Consider the following 20,093-nt stretch of genomic DNA (forward strand, 5'->3'; position numbering starts at 1 on the left):
AAAGAAGGCTGCAGTTAATAATATTACATGGAGATAGAGATCTGAGAGGATATGTATGACACCCAGAATATCATAATGCTAAATAAAGTAAAGTGAATTGTGGAAGCCACATAACTCTTTCACATTAAGTTAATTTTAATCAGTGTATAGAGATGGCACTGAGCAACAGAAGCATGCTTAATTGTTTATATCGGTGTAGTGAAATCAGTGTTCCTAATTGTCTTCTGCGCAGTATTACGGTAAGAAGATTTGTTTTAAGGAAAGTAGTTGCTGAATACAAAAAATAACTATTTCTGTATACAAATTTGAGAGAGGTACATTGTCTAACTAGTTACGGAGAAAAATAAAGTTTTGCCAGCAGGTTGTGTCCCGATTTGATTTAGCAAGAGTTAACTACATTTTCGGTAAGAATGGGGAGAAAGGAAATCAGTAATGCACTGCAGTTATATTATAATTTTAATAACTCTTGCTGAGGCGGGGTAATAATGTAGCTGCTTTTACTCACATAGGATTAGCTGAAGTAGAGCTTTGAAATAGAGAGTGTTTACCTGTGTATAGATTAAGCTTTTTAACAGATTCTTCTTGGGTACGTTTAGTAATAAGAGAGTTGTATATTCTGTGCATAATATGCTGAAAGTTTAAATATAATGTGATGTCGTGTAAGGGAATAAAAAGAAAATTATTACCTGAAATACTGTTGATGGCTTAATTAAAAAAATAGTTATGGACATTTCCTTGTATGGACTAGTGCTATAGGGTATATAATTATCAATATAAGTGGGTAAATGTAGTAATATATTTGTAAACGCTATTAGTCTTGTGACAGACAATGAGAAGCCAAGAAAACTATACATGGGGAAGGAAAAATGCTACCCTTGGCGGTCGGCAAGCGATTCCTCATTCCATTTCAAGATAAAGCGTATCCAGCAAAACCTAGAGCCTTCAACATGTTTAATAGAAATGCGATTTACAAACGTGGCTCTGGAAAGCTGTAATTGCGTACAGCGTGGCCAACAAGAGGTAGAATGAACTCTGCAGTGTGCCGCAGCTGCTCCATTAGCTAAGTGAGAGACGGGAATGCCATGGGGAACGGACAAGCAGACTAACCGATGTTCAAATCGTGTTCGCGTGAAACGTTATTTTCAGTTAAAGTATCAAATAGTATCCAATTTACACATTCACAGTGCGGTATCTGAGTATTTATTTCTGCTACTGTTACTTTTATTTAAACATGAAGACATAACTTGTACTTCTTACATATCTAAGCAACCACTTTGTTTCGTTCATGACATAAATAATTCCAATAGAAAATATCAGTGGGTACAATAACATTGTCTGTATCCAGCGAGGCACAAAAAACCCAATAGGTAGGTTACACTAGATTGCACGTTATTCTGTGTGCTGTAATTCCATTCTTTACATCTGACATCTAGGCTTAAGCTCATCTAGCTAGAATGTACACGTACGAGCAACGTTCGCTTTATAGCAGGTATTCAAGGCAACCGCCTTGCACTGGCAAACATTACGCCACTCACTGGATCATACTTTGTTGGACCTACGCAACACACCTGCCTCCACCATTCCTGAAACGGTATGCAAGCAAGCTGTTAGGTCGTGTACAGCCATGGCTCGGGTACTATAAACTTGTTCCTTTAAGAGTCCCCAGATATAAAAATCTAGTGAATAAAATCCCAGGGGAGATGGAGGCCAGAATATTGGACCTCCACGACAAAATGATGTCCTGCTTATAAATGACAATAACTAGGGCACGGACGTCTAAGGCATAAAGCAGAAACCACATGACGATTCTAACCATAGCTTCATGGTGGATGTGGGTTTGATGTGCAGCAGTATACACAATGAACTACGGCGGCTTATATGGTAGTAACGAGTGATACGCATTCCTCTATACACTCCGATTTGCTTGCACTTTGTGACAGTGCTGTCAACTCCTCGTTTTCATACATTTGTTTTCAAAATGCACCCGAGCTGATTTTGCTAGACAAGCTTTTGTGTTGAATCTGTATGAGGAATCGCATGTCTCTCTCCAAGTGGAGCATTTTTTTCTTCCCCCTGTATATGTATCACCATGAAAAATTCTGTACGAGTAAATGTCGGTTACGAACTAAACACATTCTAGTCCTGCAGAGTGATTTATCAACATAAAATTTACTTTGTCCTGATCGGAAAATTTTAGAAGAATGATCTGTTTCGATTGATCATGCAGTCATCGTCCTGTAATGAAAACCTCTTTACAGAGAGTAGCTTACAAAACATAGTATATGAAAATATTATGTCATCAAAAGTGCTGTGCATTCTATGATGCTCCTTGTTAAAAGTTGGATACTTCCCTAAAAATAGTATCATAAAATGAACAGCATTTCTGGTATCATGATATTTTCTTATACTTTATTTCCTTAGTTATTCATTCTAAAGAAGTTTTAACAATATGAACACGGTTGTCTGATGAGTCGAAATTGCCATTCCTGTACTGATTTGCAATCAGTACAAAATAAATTTTATGTAGGAAACTAAGATCGTGTAATCCACTAATATGACGACGTCAAGTGTTTTAAAGTCAGTTATCAACCTTGTATATGCAGTCAGTATTTTATGTACTAAGGTCAGCAGATAACTGGGATTACATCATACACTCTCGGCACTTATCATTAGACGGAAAGTGAGAGTACAGCAAACTCCCGATTACCTGTGCATAGTCTAGCGATAGTTCAAAAAATGAAAATCATAATTGGAACGAAAATTATCTTTTACAATATAAATTTGCAAAGGACAGAGTAGCAAGGTGAGTTGACACACGAGTCCTCGGACTGAAGACCACAACAACAAAGAATATAAATTTCTGATTGTGGAGATGTGTATGACGAAAATATGTGTGAGTGTCTAAACAGTGATCACTATGAACCAGGATTAAAAAATTGACACATTTTCTGCTTGGGGCTTTTCCAACGTAAAACGGGCATAACGTCGGATTGTATTGTCCAAGCTGCACAGTATTTCCACCAAGCAGCTGCTCGTCATCTCGAGGCGCGACTGTGGCTGCCTGCTGCGGTCTGGCAGCTGGAGATGACTAACTGCTTCGCGGAAGTACAGGGTGTCCGTAAATGTTTACCCTGATTTCAGGATTAAATATTAATTATATTTTTGATGGTAACGTTCGTTTTTTGTTACTTGTCTACTAGGGAACCCATGAAGTTTCTGTACAGCTGTGTGTCATTCAACACTTTCGCCACAAGGAGGGCTTTTTGAGCTGTATCATAAAAGTGGCTTCCCGTCCAGGAGGAAGCTCAGCTATCACAAATCAAATCACCGATCACTGTGAAGCGGAAATTTGTGTCCCACTATGGAAAGAAAACACTTGTTGCCAATATAATCAGTAGATGGCTGGAAACTGTTTTGCCCGAACGGGGTCGTTTCTGTAACGGGCAAGCAGCGGCAGACCATCTGTTTCGGAGGAGACTGTGCAGGCTGTTCAAACCACATTCACGAGATAGCCGCAGAAATCGATTAGACAAGCTTCACCGGATCTTCGAGGGACAAAGAGTACAGTGCACAAAGAGGTTCACGAATGTCTTAAAATATGTGCATGTTGTTGTTGTTGTTGTCTTCAGTCCAGAGACTGTTTTGATTCAGCTCTCCATGCTACTCCATCATGTGCATGTCTCTTCATCTCGGAATAACTACTGCAACTTACATTCATCTGAATCTGCTTAGCGTATTCATCTCTTGGTCTCCCTCCACGCTTCCCTCTAGTACTAAATTGGTAATCCCTTCATGCCTCAGAATGTGTCCTACGAACGGATCCCTTCATCTATTCAAGTTGTGCCATAACTTCCTCTTCTCCCCAGTTCTATTCTGTACGTCCTCATTAGTTATGTGATCTACCCATCTAATCTTCAACATTCTTCTGTAGCACCACATTTCGAAAGCTTCTTTTATCTTCTTGTCCAAACTATTTATCGTCCATGTTTCATTTCCATACGTGGCTACACTAGAAACAAATAGTTTCAGAAACGACTTCCTGACACTTAAATCTATAATCGATGTTAGTAAATTTCTCTTCTTCAGAATCGCTTTCCTTGCCGTAGCCAGTCTACATTTTATATCCTCTCTACTTCGACCATCATCAGTTATTTTGCTCCCCAAATAGCAAAATCATTTACTACTTTAAGTGTCTCATTTCCTAATCTAATCCCCTCAGCATCACCTGATTGAATTCGACTACATTCCATTATCCTCGTTTTGCTTTTGTTGATGTTCATGTTATATCCTCCTTTCAAGACACTGTCCATTCCGTTCAGCTGCTCTACCAGGTTCTTTGCTGTCTCCGACAGAATTACAATGTCGTCGGATAACCTCAGAGTTTTTATTTCCGTTCCATAGATATTAATTCCCTCTCCAAATTTTTTTCTTTTGCTTCCCTTACTGCTTGCTCAATTGAATAAGTTCGGGGATAGGCTACAACCCTGTCTCTCTCCCTCCTCAACGACAGCTCCCCTTTCATGCCCCTCGACTCTTATAACTGCCATCTGGTTTCTGTACAAATTGTAAATAGGCTTTCGCTCTCTGTATTTTACCACTGCCACTTTCAGAATTTGAAAGTGAGTAACTTGGACCTTTTATGCGCATAGTAGCTGTCACAGCCAGATGATCGCGCGAAGAGTGAACAACTTGTAATGGACATACTGAATGTTTGGATGAGAACAATGATTTCTTGAAGGGCGTGTGGTTGTCCGAAGAGATTATCTTTCGTGTTTGTGGCTTAGTAATGTCCTGATCTGGTGATCAGGAAATCCCCAAGTCGTTCGAGACTTCCCCAACAGGTGGATTGGCGGAGAGGGCCGGAGAGGGCCCAATTCCATGCCGCCGACATCACCTGACGTTACCCTCTCCGATTTTTTTCTTTGGCTGTAAGAACGGCAGTTCCTGGTATTCGGACATTGCAACAATGCATGAGAGATGCCCTGGGCACAATAACACCAGACATGTTGCAGAACCTGTGGCAAGAGACTGAATACTGGCTTGTTTGTGTGTTATCAGGGGTACACACGTTGAAGTGACCTGAATGTTCAAATGAATTACCTGTATTAGATTTTTAGTTCAAAACTTAATGAGTACAGGCGTATTTGATGTAACGTCTGTTTCATTTACTGTATACAGTAAAGAGTTACATTGTTTTGTTATCAGGATAAACATTTATGGATATCCTGTATCGTGCAGTGCTGACAATGCTATCCGACGCTATGCCCGAGAACCCTGTTAGAAATATGACGATTATTTCTCAAAAGTGAATGGAAAGAAAGTGATGCGAAATACAGTTTATTTTAAGTGTAATTCTGAATACACGTTGTCGGTTTACGGTAAGTAACGCGTAAGTAAGGTAGTGGTATTTCAACTGTGACATGTGGCGTGTTTTGTAAATAAGTAAACAGCAGTTCCCAGTAAGAAAAGTGTGTGTTTTGGAATAGTCGTGTTTGAGTTGCCAGTGCAGACATGCGTCCGCATTAACTTGGATAACCGGGAGCCTGCTGCTTTACTAAAGAGATGTGATAGACGAGTAGGGCACTCCGACTGAAAACTCAGGATGCTGTGCACTGTTCCTGTAATAAACAAATCTTTGAAAAATTGCTCAACTGGGCCACAATATTGTTAATGAGTTCTAATATATTCAACAACAGATTGGTTATTACAAGCAATAAATGAAAAATGAAAATTTTGTTTCAGTTTTGCTGTTTGCACTCACCACAGTATTGGCCAGTGGAGCAGCACTGGTCTATGCTATACGTCCTAAAGCAGCCAGGATGCACTGGATCAGAGCCGAAGTATTCTGGGCAGTCTATGTGCGCACAGTGGAACGTAGCTTCTCCACTGTGAAAACGTAAAAATTATGGGTTACCGTATCTGCATTACATTTGCAAAACCATATTCTTTGCTCAGGTTTCAGGTATGAAATTTTATTGTTAAGATAGTAGTCTAAATTTCACAGAAGCATTCCTGATAAGACACTTAGAAAACTCCAAAGGTGTATTTAATTAGTAACATGTTCCATGGATCATTTTGCGTGATAGATCGTATGGATGTGGAACGAGTCATTGAAAATTCACATCGCAAGTTAATTTGCACATGCAGTTACATTCTGAGCATTACCAATTTTTTAATCACCAAAAGGCAAAGTTGCAATAAAATACTTACAAAAATTGTTTTCAGGTGGATTGCTGTTGTTGAGAACAAGTAGGAAGTTGTTTTAGAGGCAGCACGGAGCTTAAAACGCGTACAATTTGGGAAATTGTACGGATACATGGTTACTCAACAATCTGACAGTGAACTTTAGAAGTAGTGGATAATGTAGTCGAGTTCCAGAGTGATTTAAAGTACTTCCAGTCTAAAGAAAATTACCTCCACGGGGAGTCTCAGAATTAATGTATTGGATTCCAATGTAATAACATTGTAATATCATGATATTCCAAAATCTTGTACATGGCTGCACGTTCAGATATCGTGAATAGTTACAATTAGAAGAAAATCAGCCCTCGGTCACTATTTTTTACAAATTAACCTGGTTTTGCCATTGCTAGGAGTTTTTTTTTCTTTATTGATTTTCAATTCCCCCCAAAGGGGGTGGGCTGGCAGTAGCTTAGCACGCTGCTCTACAGCCTACAGACTTTTTTAAAAACGGAAAAAGAAAAGATACAAGAAAAACGGGAGATAAAACGGTGACTTAAAGTGTAAAATGGCGGAAAAATGCGGAAAGTTAAAACAGAAAGCAAAGGGGTTGGCAATGTTAATAAAATACACAGGAATCAGACAAGTAACATAGTAGACACACAATTAAAAAAAAAAAACATGGAGACATTCTGGTTTCTGATCGCAAGAGATAAAAAAATCACACCCAGCGACAGTATGATGGCCGTTCGCAACACTTCCCAAAAGACACAACATGGAACACTCACAGTAAAACACTCACTGTGAAACACTGCACGAAAATGGCGGCACAAAGATGACACTCCCGAGCCAAAGGCAGATGGGGGGGGGGGACCTGGAGGAGGGGGAAAAACAAGGAGGGAGGAGAGGAAAAAACGAAAGGGGGGGGGGGAACCAAGGAGGGAGAGGACTCATAAGGGGAGAGAGGGGCAGGGCAGACGCGAGAGTGAATGAGAAAAGGCAGTGGAGTGAAATGCAAAAGGACTCAGGGGAGAGAAGGGGGCACAGAGAGGGGAGGTGGGGAAAAAAGAGGATAGAAGGGGGGGGGAGCCCGGGAAAAGAACAGAGGAAAGGAGGGGGAGTGAGGATCAGAGTTGACAGGAGGGAGAAATGGAGGGAGAGAGGGCATCATCCGGGAGGGGTTGATGGAAGCCATCTTGTTGCTAGGAGTGTCTTGCTCCGAATTTAAACAAAGAATGGTCTATATTCTATAACATGGTCACAGAATTAAGACTAAAAACGTGTAATAGAGTATAAGTACGGAATCGTCGTGACAGACTGGCAGTACTAATATGTCATTTGTAAAATAATAAGTATGTCAAAAGGACATTAGTCACAAAAATATTAAAGATAAAGAAAACTGTGATGGCGAGCCACTAAGGGCTGCTCATTACTTGCGTGGTGCAGGTTGCAAAACGGACTGAGGTGCCCGCGTTAACAAATGCGGCCAGGTGAACATGGCACTGCAGCGAGCACGCCATCTAGTAGCCGTAGATACAATCAGGCTACTTCACATTGAACCATGACGTGGGCAAATTTCTACATGAAACTCTGAGAAAATCATTGGTTTTTGTGAACAATTTTTGCGCCCCAAATAGTCACACCTTAGTCCAAAAAATAAAAGATTTAGAAGGCAGTTCAGAACCCAGTTAGTTTATACTAACGTTCCCATACAGGAAACGCTTACAATTGTAGAAAAAAATTTACGTCGGTTCAAAAAAGATATTTCAGATGAACAAATCACAGACTTCTTGAATCTCATCTCAGTCGTAGTCAAGTACAACTATTTCGAATTTAATGGGCATTTGTACCAGCAATCCGACGGTCTCGCTATGGGAAATCCGTTAGCTGGTATCCTTGCTGATATTTTCATCAACTCCCTAGAAGAAAATTTTTTAAATTGTTTTCCAGCCGCGTCACTAGGCATTCTTTCTTATTCCAGATACGTTGATGATATTCTAATCATCTACAAAGGACCCGCTGACGGCGTTGATCGTATCTTTAACCTATTCAATGATCTTCATGAGAAAATTTCTTTCACTATCGAATTTGAAATGAGGCCCGTCAATTAAATTTTCTTGAATTGACGCTTACTATAGAAACAAATAAAATTTATTTCAATATTTTTCGTAAAGTAACATATACCGACCAGATCGTTCCTGCATCTTCTACTCATCCACAATCGCATAAAAAAGCCTTCTTTCATTCTGCTGTTCATCGAGCGATTTCCATCCCACTTTCTAAAGAAAACTTCAACGAAGAAATCAATTTACTTAAAACAACAGCAGTTAACAACGAGTATAGACCTAACATAGTAGATGACGTCCTTAAAAAGAAAACTGCTAAAAGACTTGGCACTTCTGTTACCGATTCTAACTCAAAAAAAAAAAAATTTCTCTATTCCTTTCGTGGGGTCTGTCTCTTATCAGATCCAACGCATTCTTCGAAAAAAATACGATTGTAACGTTGCTTTTTCTACTAATAACAATTTGATAACAAAACTTCATTCACAATTTACATTCCATGCGTTCCCCTTTAGAAAATTCTGGTGTCTACAAAATTGTCTGCGATGCTTGCTCCTCGTACTATATAGGACAAACAGGACGTGTCTTCACTACCAGACATAAAGAACACTTGCTAAGCAAAAATGGCACTAGTCCCCAAAATTCGTCTTTTGCCGACCATCTTCTAATTACAGGTCATTCACCTAAAGCCATCTGCGACATCAACATTTTGCACACCGAAAAGAAAGGGCGTAGACTAGATATTCTAGAAGAATTAAAAATTTTCAAGCATTTTGCTCGAAGGGATAGCCTCATCCTTAACGAACAGCTACAGCTACGTAACAAAAATTTTTTCAACGGTATAAACCGTTACTCGATATGTGACTTCGGGTCTCCTTGTGCAGATTGCCGAAATATTTCTTTCCTTCTAAGGTAGTCCTATGTTTTTCAATTATCAAATGTTTCTGGGCTGCATTTCACGTCAATATTGCTTTATACAAGTTGTCATTCAGTCCTATCTACATTTTCATAATGATGTTTTCATGTTTTATCTTACTGTTATAAGTTTTGATGTAGACAAAATGTTACGTTGTATGCTACTACCAAACAAACATTGCTCTCCATTATGTACCAGTTGCTTTTTATTTATTATCATTTCTGCCTATATTTCAGTGTGAAGTAGCCTAAGTGTATCTACGGCTACTAGATGGCACACTCGTTGCAGTGCCATGTTCACCTGGCCGCATTTGTTAACGCGGGCACCTCAGTCCGTTTTGCAACCTGCACCACGCAAGTAACGGGCAGCCCTTAGTGGCTCGCCATCACAGTTTTCTTTATCTTTAATATTTTTGTGACTAATACCATTTTGGCATATTTATTATTTTATAAATGACATATAAGTACTGCCTGTCTGTCACGACGATTCCGTACTTATACTCTATAATACGTTTTTAGTCTTAATTCTGTGACCATGTTATAGAATATAGACCATTCTTTGATTTAAATTCTGAGGAAGACTCTCCTAGCAGTGTCGAAACCAGGTTAATTTGTTAAAAATAGTGACCGGGGGCTGATTTTCTTTCAATTGTGTCATGATATTCGTTAAGTCATTTGTTTGTATTGCACTATAATAGGAAGTACGTTCTTGACTTCTTCCCATATTACAGAGGTTATTCTCCATGGGATCCATGAAATATGATTAATATAATGTAATGCAAATGGTAATAGAGCTTATTTGAAAGAAATAACGAGAAATAAAGCCCTTACGATCCACACATATAGCAGATAATGTCTTGAAGATGGTAAACAAAATACAGTCGTAAATTAATACCTTTTATTTTGAACAATGACATTGTGGACCCATTAAAACTGTTGTAATGATTATTTATTTAACTAGGGATACTACCACAGCTCAAAAGAAATAAAAATTCTTAAAGAAGTTGCGGAAAAAGTAGGAATACAATTATCATTTGGAGAAACGGAATATATGACATGCAACAAATAAGCATCGAAATTTTTGAATACGAAACATGGAAAAATAAAAACGGTTTCTCAGTTTAAATACTTGGGGAAAATCATACAAGAAAACAGCTGCAAACGAAGTTGTCTGTCAAAAAATGGCAACTGCATTTAGATTAACACAAAATGTTTATAATAAAAAATCACTTTCTAAATTCAGTGAACTTATGCATTACATCGCTGCAATGAAACCTGAATATTTTTATGGAACAAAAACTTTAATTTTAAATAGAAAGATGGATACTGAAGAAATTCGAAATAAAGAAAATATTAGGCCCTAAAATCACAGATGGAGAAACTTATAGGCTGAGAATAAATAAGGAAAAAGAAGAATACACAAACATTTAAGTCTTCATTTTCTTATGTCACCATGTGGTGACATAAGAAAATGAAGACATAAATTTTATGGGACCATTAAAAGAACGGCACCCACGAGGCTGACAATACAATCAGTAGAATAATACGGAAACAGAAGTAAGGCCAAAACTGAGCCAATTAAATGGATCGTAGCGATTAAGGAAGATCCTAGAGTAGCCAGTGTAACTCAGGCAGACGTTACAGATAGAAAAACTTCAGACAAAGATATTTGACTGGGAATTCGGTCAGAGGCCAATTAGAAAACGGACTGGAACACCGTGATCTGATGAAAGAAAGAGACTTCATTCTGAAAGGATGAAACAAATTTGGACACAAAGGAAGGCCAACCATCAAAAGCGACATTGACTGATTTTACCTCGCGTGGTCCTATTGGTCCCAAATGTAAACAATAATAATAATAATTTATTTACAGACAACTAGTTTCGCTCAATTCACACAAGTGGTCAGAACCAGTCTGAAAATCTTACAGGGTAGGGTGCGCCGACAAAAAGTTGTTAAGAAAAAAATCCGCTACATTGCACCGTTTTTGAGTTAATTAGCACTGAAGTTGTCAATCAGGCCGTTGTGCGTTCAAATTCAAGCGGTCGGCCAGAAATATTGCCGCCAAACGTGTCCTTCGTTTGGTTTCCTAAAACTGAATAAGAGAGTGATACAAAAACTGAACGTGGGATGACAGTAAGAATCGAACCCGAGCTACTGGCTGAACATTCTAGTGCGCTATCATCAACTGAAGAAGCTGCAAAAAGGTGGGAATTTAAGGAGATGGGACCTGGATAAACTGAAAGAACCAGAGATTGTACAGAGTTTCAGGGAGAGCATAAGGGAACAATTGACAGGAATGGGGGAAAGAAATACAGTAGAAGAAGAATGGGTAGCTTTGAGGGATGAAGTAGTGAAGGCAGCAGAGGATCAAGTAGGTAAAAAGACGGGGGCTAGTAGAAATCCTTGGGTAACAGAAGAAATATTGAATTTAACTGATGAAAGGAGAAAATATAAAAATGCAGTAAATTAAGCAGGCAAAAAGGAATACAAACGTCTCAAAAATGAGATCGACAGGAAGTGCAAAATGGCTAAGCAGGGATGGCTAGAGGACAAATGTAAGGATGTAGAGGCTTATCTCACTAGGGGTAAGATAGATACTGCCTACAGGAAAATTAAAGAGACCTTTGGAGATAAGAGAACCACTTGTATGAACATCAAGAGCTCAGATGGAAACCCAGTTCTAAGCAAAGAAGGGAAAGGAGAAAGGTGGAAGGAGTATACAGAGGGTCTATACAAGGGCAATGGACTTGAGGACAATATTATGGAAATGGAAGAGGGTGTAGATGAAGATGAAATGGGAGATACGATACTGCGTGAAGAGTTTGACAGAGCACTGAAAGACCTGAGTCGAAACAAGGCCCCCGGAGTAGACAACATTCCATTGGAACTACTGACGGCCTTGGGAGAGCCAGTCCTGACGAAACTCTACCATCTGGTGAGCAAGATGTATGAAACAGGCGAAAAACCCTCAGACTTCAAGAAGAATATAATAATTCCAATCCCAAAGAAAGCAGGTGTTGACAAATGTGAGAATTACCGAAATATCAGTTTAATAAGCCACAGTTGCAAAATACTAACACGAATTCTTTACAGACGAATGGAAAAACTAGTAGAAGCCGACCTCGGGGAAGATCAGTTTGAATCCCGTAGAAATACTGGAACACGTGAGGCAATACTGACCTTACGACTTATCTTATAAGAAAGATTAAGGAAAGGCAAACCTACGTTTCTAGCATTTGTAGATTTAGAGAAAGCTTTTGACAGTGTTGACTGGAATACTCTCTTTCAAATTCTAAAGGTGGCTGGGGCAAAATACAGGGAGCGAAAGGCTATTTACAATTTGTACAGAAACCAGATGGCAGTTATAAGAGTCGAGGGACATGAAAGGGAAGCATTGGTTGGGAAGGGAGTAAGAGAGGGTTGTAGCCTCTCCCCGATGTTATTCAATCTGTATATTGAGCAAGCAGTAAAGGAAACAAAAGAAAAATTCGGAATAGGTATTAAAATCCATGGAGAAGAAATAAAAACCTTGAGGTTCGCCGATGACATTGTAATTCTGTCAGAGACAGCAAAGGACTTGGAAGAGCAGTTGAACGGAATGAATGGTGTCTTGAAGGGAGGATATAAGATGAACATCAACAAAAGCAAAACGAGGATAATGGAATGTAGTCGAATTAAGTCGGGTGATGTTGAGGGTATTAGATTAGGAAATGAGACACTTAAAGTAGTAAAGGAGTTTTGCTATTTGGGGAGCAAAATAACTGATGATGGTAGAAGTAGAGAGGATATAAAATGTAGACTGGCAATGGCAAGGAAATCGTTTCTGAAGAAGAGAAATTTGTTAACATCGAATATAGATTTAAGTGTCAGGAAGTCATTTCTGAAAGTATTTAATGGAGTGTAGCTATGTATGGAAGTGAAACATGGACGATAAATAGTTTGGACAAGAAGAGAATAGAAGCTTTCGAAATGTGGTGCTACAGAAGAATGCTGAAGATTAGATGGGTAGATCACATAACTAATGAGGAGGTACTGAATAGGATTGGGGGGAAGAGGAGTTTGTGGCACAACTTGACCAGAAGAAGGGATCGTTTGGTAGGACATGTTCTGAGGCATCAAGGGATCACCAATTTAGTATTGGAGGGCAGCGTGGAGGGTAAAAATCGTAGAGGGAGACCAAGAGATGAATACACTAAGCAGATTCAGAAGGATGTAGGTTGCATTAGGTACTGGGAGATGAAGAAGCTTGCACAGGATAGAGTAGCATGGAGAGCTGCATCAAACCAGTCTCAGGACTGAAGACCACAACAACAACAACAACAACAACAACAACAACATCATCTACGTTTTGAAAACAACTGACACTAATTGTATCTGGCGAGCCGCTTGGATTTGCGTGTGTAACGGCCTGAGTGCCTAACTTCAATGCTAATTAACTTGGAAATGGCACAACGTAGATGATGATGATGATGTTTGGTTTGTGGGGTGCTCAACTGCACGGTCATCAGCGCCCGTACGAAGTCCCAATTTTTTCACAGTCCGGTTTTTTACACAGTGCAATTGAGCCACTGTCACGAACGATGATGACTGGATGAAATGATGAGGACAAACACGAACACCTAGTCCCCCGGCAGAGAAAATCTCCAACCCGGCCGGGAATCGGACCCGGGACCCCGTAGTGCAGAGGCAGCAACGCTAGCCACAAGACCACGAGCTGCGGAGGACGCACAACGTAGAGAATTTTTTCTCAACAATTATTTATCAGCACAACAGACGCTGCACCACCTTTACAAGCTTTTTAGACTACTTCTGACCATCCCACATCTGCGTCTTTTATCTTACATATTTCTCAGGCGACATCAAGTGCAACAATCGAAAGTATACTGTCTCGCCAAAGTAGTACCATTATCTTTGACAGCTTGGTGGACTATTACAATGACCAGCCTTTCGAATATCGCACATATATGTCTTAGAAGCTGCAACTGAAGGACAGTTCTGTATCAGACGCCAAGGCAACTTCCTTAAACATAATGTAGCGTTATTCCGTGACTTTCCCGAAGCAAGTTGTTCGGAAATAAGTATCAATTACAAAAAAAAATTATTGTCAGTTATCACTGTATACAGAAAATAAATTCTTTTAATGTTACATAACATCAGTTTTTCATGAAATTTCTCGTGTTGTAATGTTGAGAGTAACACACACAAAAAATTATTTTAAGGTTCTATAATAAACATTTTCTCTTGTAACATGATGCACTGCTAATGGTCATTAACAGACTGTTTTGTTTTGTCCTTAACCGATTTTAGGTAGGTATGTCATCTTCACACACACACACACACACACACACACACACACACACACACACATATTTACTTCTGTTACACAGTGCTTGGATTTCGCTGCTCTTATTAGTTGAGTACAGCATGCACAGGAGAATTCTGTTCCATTGCATCAATTGGATCTGTTATAGTATTCGCTGTGTAAAAAGTGTATCCGTTTAGTGTATCCAAAGTTTAGCCAAACTTAGTTTCTTTTATTGGATATCTTACTCCTGCGTAAATGTCAGTCGTCACTTACAATCTACGCAAGAAGATTTCCACAATTTAAATTCATATTAAAGTGCAGTATATTCTGTATATAGGTACAATATCATCTTCATTACCTCTTACATGTTTTAAGATTCGACTTGGTATGTTAGTACGTGGTAGCACACACAGCTTCCGAGTTTCTTTCAGTCCTTTCCTGCTTGTTACTGGCTTAGATAAAGATAGTCATCCTCTAATGACCACGCAGCCAGAAGTCCGTTGATAATCATAGTCTTATGCGTTATCTTGTAACGCTTCTTTTATGACAGTCTCCTCGTTCAGACTGTACCACATACTAGAAACACGTTGGTTGCAATTATGTTTCTTCACTTACTTTGTCTATCCTCTCTGCTATGAGGTACTGCAGGAAGTCGTATTTCACTCACACTTGTTTACTCAGTTTGTCGTTATTCAGTTTCATCGTAGGTTAATGAGCAAAAACGTGACGTAAAAGTTATGCCTCGAAGCTGTGTATTTTCTCAATTCCCAAATATACAAAATAATATGAATGAAAACAGCAACAGTACTAACCTGAAAATGCCGTCCGGATCATCGAGACATGCACAGCTGGGCGTGCATATGGATTTGATTTCTTGCTGAATTTGTGTGCCTGGGTCATACGCTTTACCTCTGTAGTGGCACTTCGTCTTCTCGAGCGACAGAAGTGAACCTAAAATTATCGTAGAATATTGTTTATAATGTGATAATCAATCGATACTAGTATCATTAATGTGACCTGAACTTTAGTCCATAATACTCACATAATTGCATTATGTTAATGATATTAGCATTAAGGTGAGTTTTGCATCATGATGTTGACTGAACTTTGTTAGCTAATTGTATTTCTGAAGAAATTATGATTCAGGAAGTTATGTATTTTTTGGCTAGGTCTATAATAAGAACTATAGTTATCTAAGAGATATTTACGTTATTTTAACTTAAAGTGTTGCATATTTTTTTAAAAGACTGTATTTCTAATAGAACATAACTGATCCACAAGTTAGAACACTGATGACTTCCTATCACTTGACGCGATGCAACACGCTGGTAATGGGGTCACGCAGATTGATCCCAAGCACGAACCAGAGGGTATCATCTGCATTTAATTATATCTAATATATAAACTGGATGTACAAAAGTCATGGCAAGGGAAGTGTCTTTTGAATATACGCCATTTAAGATGTCAGAAAAATGGCTCTGAGCACTATGGGACTCAACATCTTAGGTCATAAGTCCCCTAGAACTTAGAACTACTTAAACCTAACTAACCTAAGGACATCACACACACCCATGCCCGAGGCAGGATTCGAACCTGCGACCGTAGCAGTCCCGTGGTTCCGGACTGCAGCGCCAGAACCGCTAGACCACCGCGGCCGGCAGATGTCAGAATGTTTGTGCATTTTCCTCACATGTTGTGACTGTAGAAATGAGATCTGAGCACTCTGTTACAGCTTTGTCAGTCCCTTTACCCAAACGACAAGGAGTTTTCAGTATTTTTTTGTGTTTTTTGCGCTAATATCGAAATTTGTAACTCTCACTCCACCGTGAAGCGCAACTGCTTGGATGGAGTTGAACACCCTATAAGATCATTTCCTGCGAGACGTAGACCAAGTGGATAAGGCCATCATAGACGTGGGCTGGAATTCCATTTCTGATGGTGGTGAAAGGCCCTTGCGAGACAGAACATAACACTGGTGTAAGCTTCACATACTTCCAATCCATCCAACAGGGTCATGAAAGAGGTAGGGAAGTTGTGCAGTATATAATGCTCTAAGCAGCATAGAACATGGGATATGTTTTTGGAAGAGTCCAAAACAGCATGAATGGACTACCCCATAGGTCTATGGGTTTGACTCATCTCCTCGTGTAAAAAGAGAAGAAGTCACCTCCTGATAGAAACCATGATATGCTGAACTTTCCCCTTGCCGGAAGAAGGAGACACTAGGAGACATTAGAGGATTCCCCAGACTCTCCTGAAAAACGTCTGAAAGTATATCGAGAACAGGAGACACAAGTGGAAAGGGACACTGTGCGAGAAATAGCAGTGTATACAGCAGAAGAGGTGGCCGTTGTGGCCGAGTGGTTCTAGGCGCTTCAATCTGGAACCGTGCGACCGCTACGGTCGCAGGTTCGAATTCCGCGTCGGGATGGATGTGTGTGATGTCCTTAGGTTAGCTAGGTTTAAGTAGTTCTAAGTTCTAGGGGACTGATGACCTTAGATGTTAAGTCCCATGGTGCTCAGAGCCATTTGAACCATTTGAACAGCAGAAGGTTTCGGTAAAAGTGTACTGATTATATCTAAAAAGCAGCAGTTTCTTTGTGATAAATTCTTTAAAGTTTTTTGTGGACTTTTATGAGTATAGAGGATGCTCCATCAGAATGCTGTTGAATTACATACCCTTCAAACAAATAGGTCTAGAAACATGCACCACATTTTGAATAGAATACTTTTTGAAGAATAAATAAGCAATACACATTAGAAACGTAATTACATCACATCTCTACAATATGCATGACAACAATTAGGAGTTAGATTACACCTAGTTGATATATAGTCACAATTAATTGGTTAATATACTTGTTGGCTATGTTATTGGTGCATCCTGGGATTGTGATAGGTGATGATGACACTTGTAGATTGATGTGGTTACTGATTGTGTGGGAAAACGCTCTGTCCCAGGGAGAGTGAGAGTTATCAGTCTTATAAGCAGAACTTTGGGATGCTGTTGAGCCTACTGAGTACCTGATGAGCTGTAACATTTTACAGAACGTTGAGAGTTGTTGGTAATTCAGGATACGATATGGAGAAGTAAGAAGAAGAGGAGACTCTGAAGTTCCCACATATAGGTACGTTGTGGCTATGGTGATGAGAATGTCCTGGCTACAGGAAGTGCTGTGTCCACGTTGAAGTACACAGGAAGGTGAGAGATTTTTGTTGTTGATTTTTCCAGTTACTAGGGAAACACTATGCTTATCGTAATTTTTGTGTGCTCTGAGGAAGTCAGATATGAAGGTAAGGTATTTTGAAGCATGGTTAACACTGCAAGTACACCTTTAAAAGCTGAACGAAGGGAGTACTCCGGGTAAACCTATGTATTTTTTATTACCGAATAGCAGTTCTTTCTGTGTTTATTTTCGTGCCATAAAACCGCAGGTCCAAAATGACCATTGACTGGTAGCAATCAGGGGAGATTATGTGTGGATGTTGGTGACAACGCCCACCTTGTACGAAGAAAATGCCACGTAAGAGTGTCCAACAAGCGAATCTCCGAACTCGCAAAGAAATCGGAGTATGATATAAGTGACAAGATAACATAATGTAAGTGGGTTAAATTATGAGATAGTATAGCTAACGCCGTGTGTCGATTATAAAAGAGATATGTTCATGCAGAATAAGGTAAACAGCATGGGTGTGCGTGCGTGAGCGCGCTTATTGCTCTGAGCACTATGGGACTCAACTGCTGCGGTCATAAGTCCCCTAGAACTTAGAACTACTTAAACCTAACTAACCTAAGGACAGCACACAACACCCAGCCATCACGAGGCAGAGAAAATCCCTGACCCCGCCGGGAATCGAACCCGGGAACCCGGGCGTGGGAAGCAGAACGCTACCGCACGACCACGAGATGCGGGCGCGCGCGCTTATGTGTGTGTGTGTGTGTGTGTGTGTGTGTGTGTGTGTGTGTGTGTGTGTGTGATGTGCCATGTCCAAACGAAATGTTATGTCCCATATATCAATGTTTTTTACATGTTGCAGATGCGTTCCTGTTTATATATTTGATTAAAATGATATTTCTGTGCCTGATCACTTGAGGAAACCAAGTCTTTAGACTGTGGATATCTTTGGCTATCCTGAGGAAAGAGTTACTATAGTTACAAGGAAATACAGGTCGTGGGAGTAGGTTTATGTGGAAGTGTAGAGTGGAAAATAGCCACTTAATGATACTTAATGATAAACTGTCCTCTACAGTTCTTACAAGTGTCGATATTTGCTGGGGATGTCGACAGAAACGGGTACCTGAATACGTAATTGGAGTAGTCAAGAAGAAAAACCGCGCTGGAAACAACTTTGATGCCTCTCTTGAGTCTGGCAGCAGGCAGATAACTGTCAAGGAATGCAGTTTCGCTGACCTAAACCAGCCCACCCTTTTGTGTGTGGAGCCCAATCCTCATTGCAGGTGAAGAATAGTATGACTACGTTCGGAGGTGCGCATGCTGCCATCGTACTGACCATCAGGTTAGCAGCACTTGTTGTGGCAGAAGGTGAACGGCTGCCTGAGCTGGACTGACGTCATGGATCATGAGGGTTGTTGACCTAGTTATGTGGTCAGTGGCAGGGGCAGACCCCTTTGTTGTTCCAAAATATATGAGGGCAACATAAAGCATGCAGCACTGCGTGCACTCTCATGCATAATGTACGCAAATTCAATACTCATGCATGCTACGCAACGCAGCATTTGTGAAGGAACGTAGCAGTAATGCACCAGTACAGGAAGAAGGACTGTCTGCTCTGTGGCAATGCACGGTACAAGAAGAGGAATTGCTATTAAGCTTGTTTGGCATCATAGCCATCGAAGATGCTGTGAGGCCCACAAGCTCATCTGCCATGAACCTGAACGAGTCCATGGGAAGCTCGTTAATACTCATTACCATGAGGACGAGCAGTGCCAACCGATGCCTGTTCCTGGGAGGAATCAGCTCAGCTGTGACTAATTCAGTGTGTTAAGAACGTCATGAAGCCCAAGTATGTTGACCATATACCGCAGAACGACTATGAGAGGTCTCGATATAAGTCATGGTCCACAGGGTGACACTTATGGCAGGTGAAGTCAGTCCAACCTGCTAAGGACACCACATGTGGTTAACCAAGTACTAAAGATACCACTCGAAACCTGATGCAAGAAACAGAGGCAATCGGTGCTGCCACTTGAAGGACATGGACTCAGCTATGAGAACTTCACATGCAGTGTTTCGTCCCCTACACCCAATATGAGAAGCCTCTAGCATTCCAGTGCTATGAGATTAGTGATAAATCATGTGAAAGGTTTTTCATACAGATAACACTGTGCAACGAAAGGTCTTTTATGTTCTTGTCTAGAGTTAAAAGTGATTTTGAAAGACTGGTGCATGTGCATCGTAGTCCCATCCCATTTTCTTGTCATTGCACTTATGATTTTTTTGTTCATGAGATGTTTCTGTATGCTTAAAAGTATCTGAATTTTTAAACTCACTTCTATGAGATGCGTTGGTTGGTTGGTTTGGGGGGGGGGGGGTTAAAGGGACCAGACTGCGACGGTCATCGGTCCCACGAGATGCGTACAGTTAATCTTCTACTATCAAGCAAGT

The 20,093-nt window shown here is 40.1% G+C and overlaps 1 protein-coding gene across 1 annotated transcript in view; it reads right to left on the minus strand.

Moving 5' to 3' along the window:
- The window catches only part of LOC126236024 (protein kinase C-binding protein NELL2-like), a 127,038-nt gene that overhangs the window by 40,239 nt on the left and 66,706 nt on the right, over nt 1–20,093 (minus strand). Inside the window, exons 3-4 of the mRNA XM_049945047.1 lie at nt 15,279–15,417; nt 5,762–5,886 (exon numbers count right to left, since the gene is read on the minus strand). Coding sequence (XP_049801004.1) covers nt 5,762–5,886; nt 15,279–15,417 — 264 coding nt within the window. The remainder of the gene's footprint in view (nt 1–5,761; nt 5,887–15,278; nt 15,418–20,093) is intronic.

Source organism: Schistocerca nitens, chromosome 2, assembly GCF_023898315.1.
Source record: "Schistocerca nitens isolate TAMUIC-IGC-003100 chromosome 2, iqSchNite1.1, whole genome shotgun sequence".
NCBI classification, from domain to species: Eukaryota; Metazoa; Arthropoda; class Insecta; order Orthoptera; family Acrididae; genus Schistocerca; species Schistocerca nitens.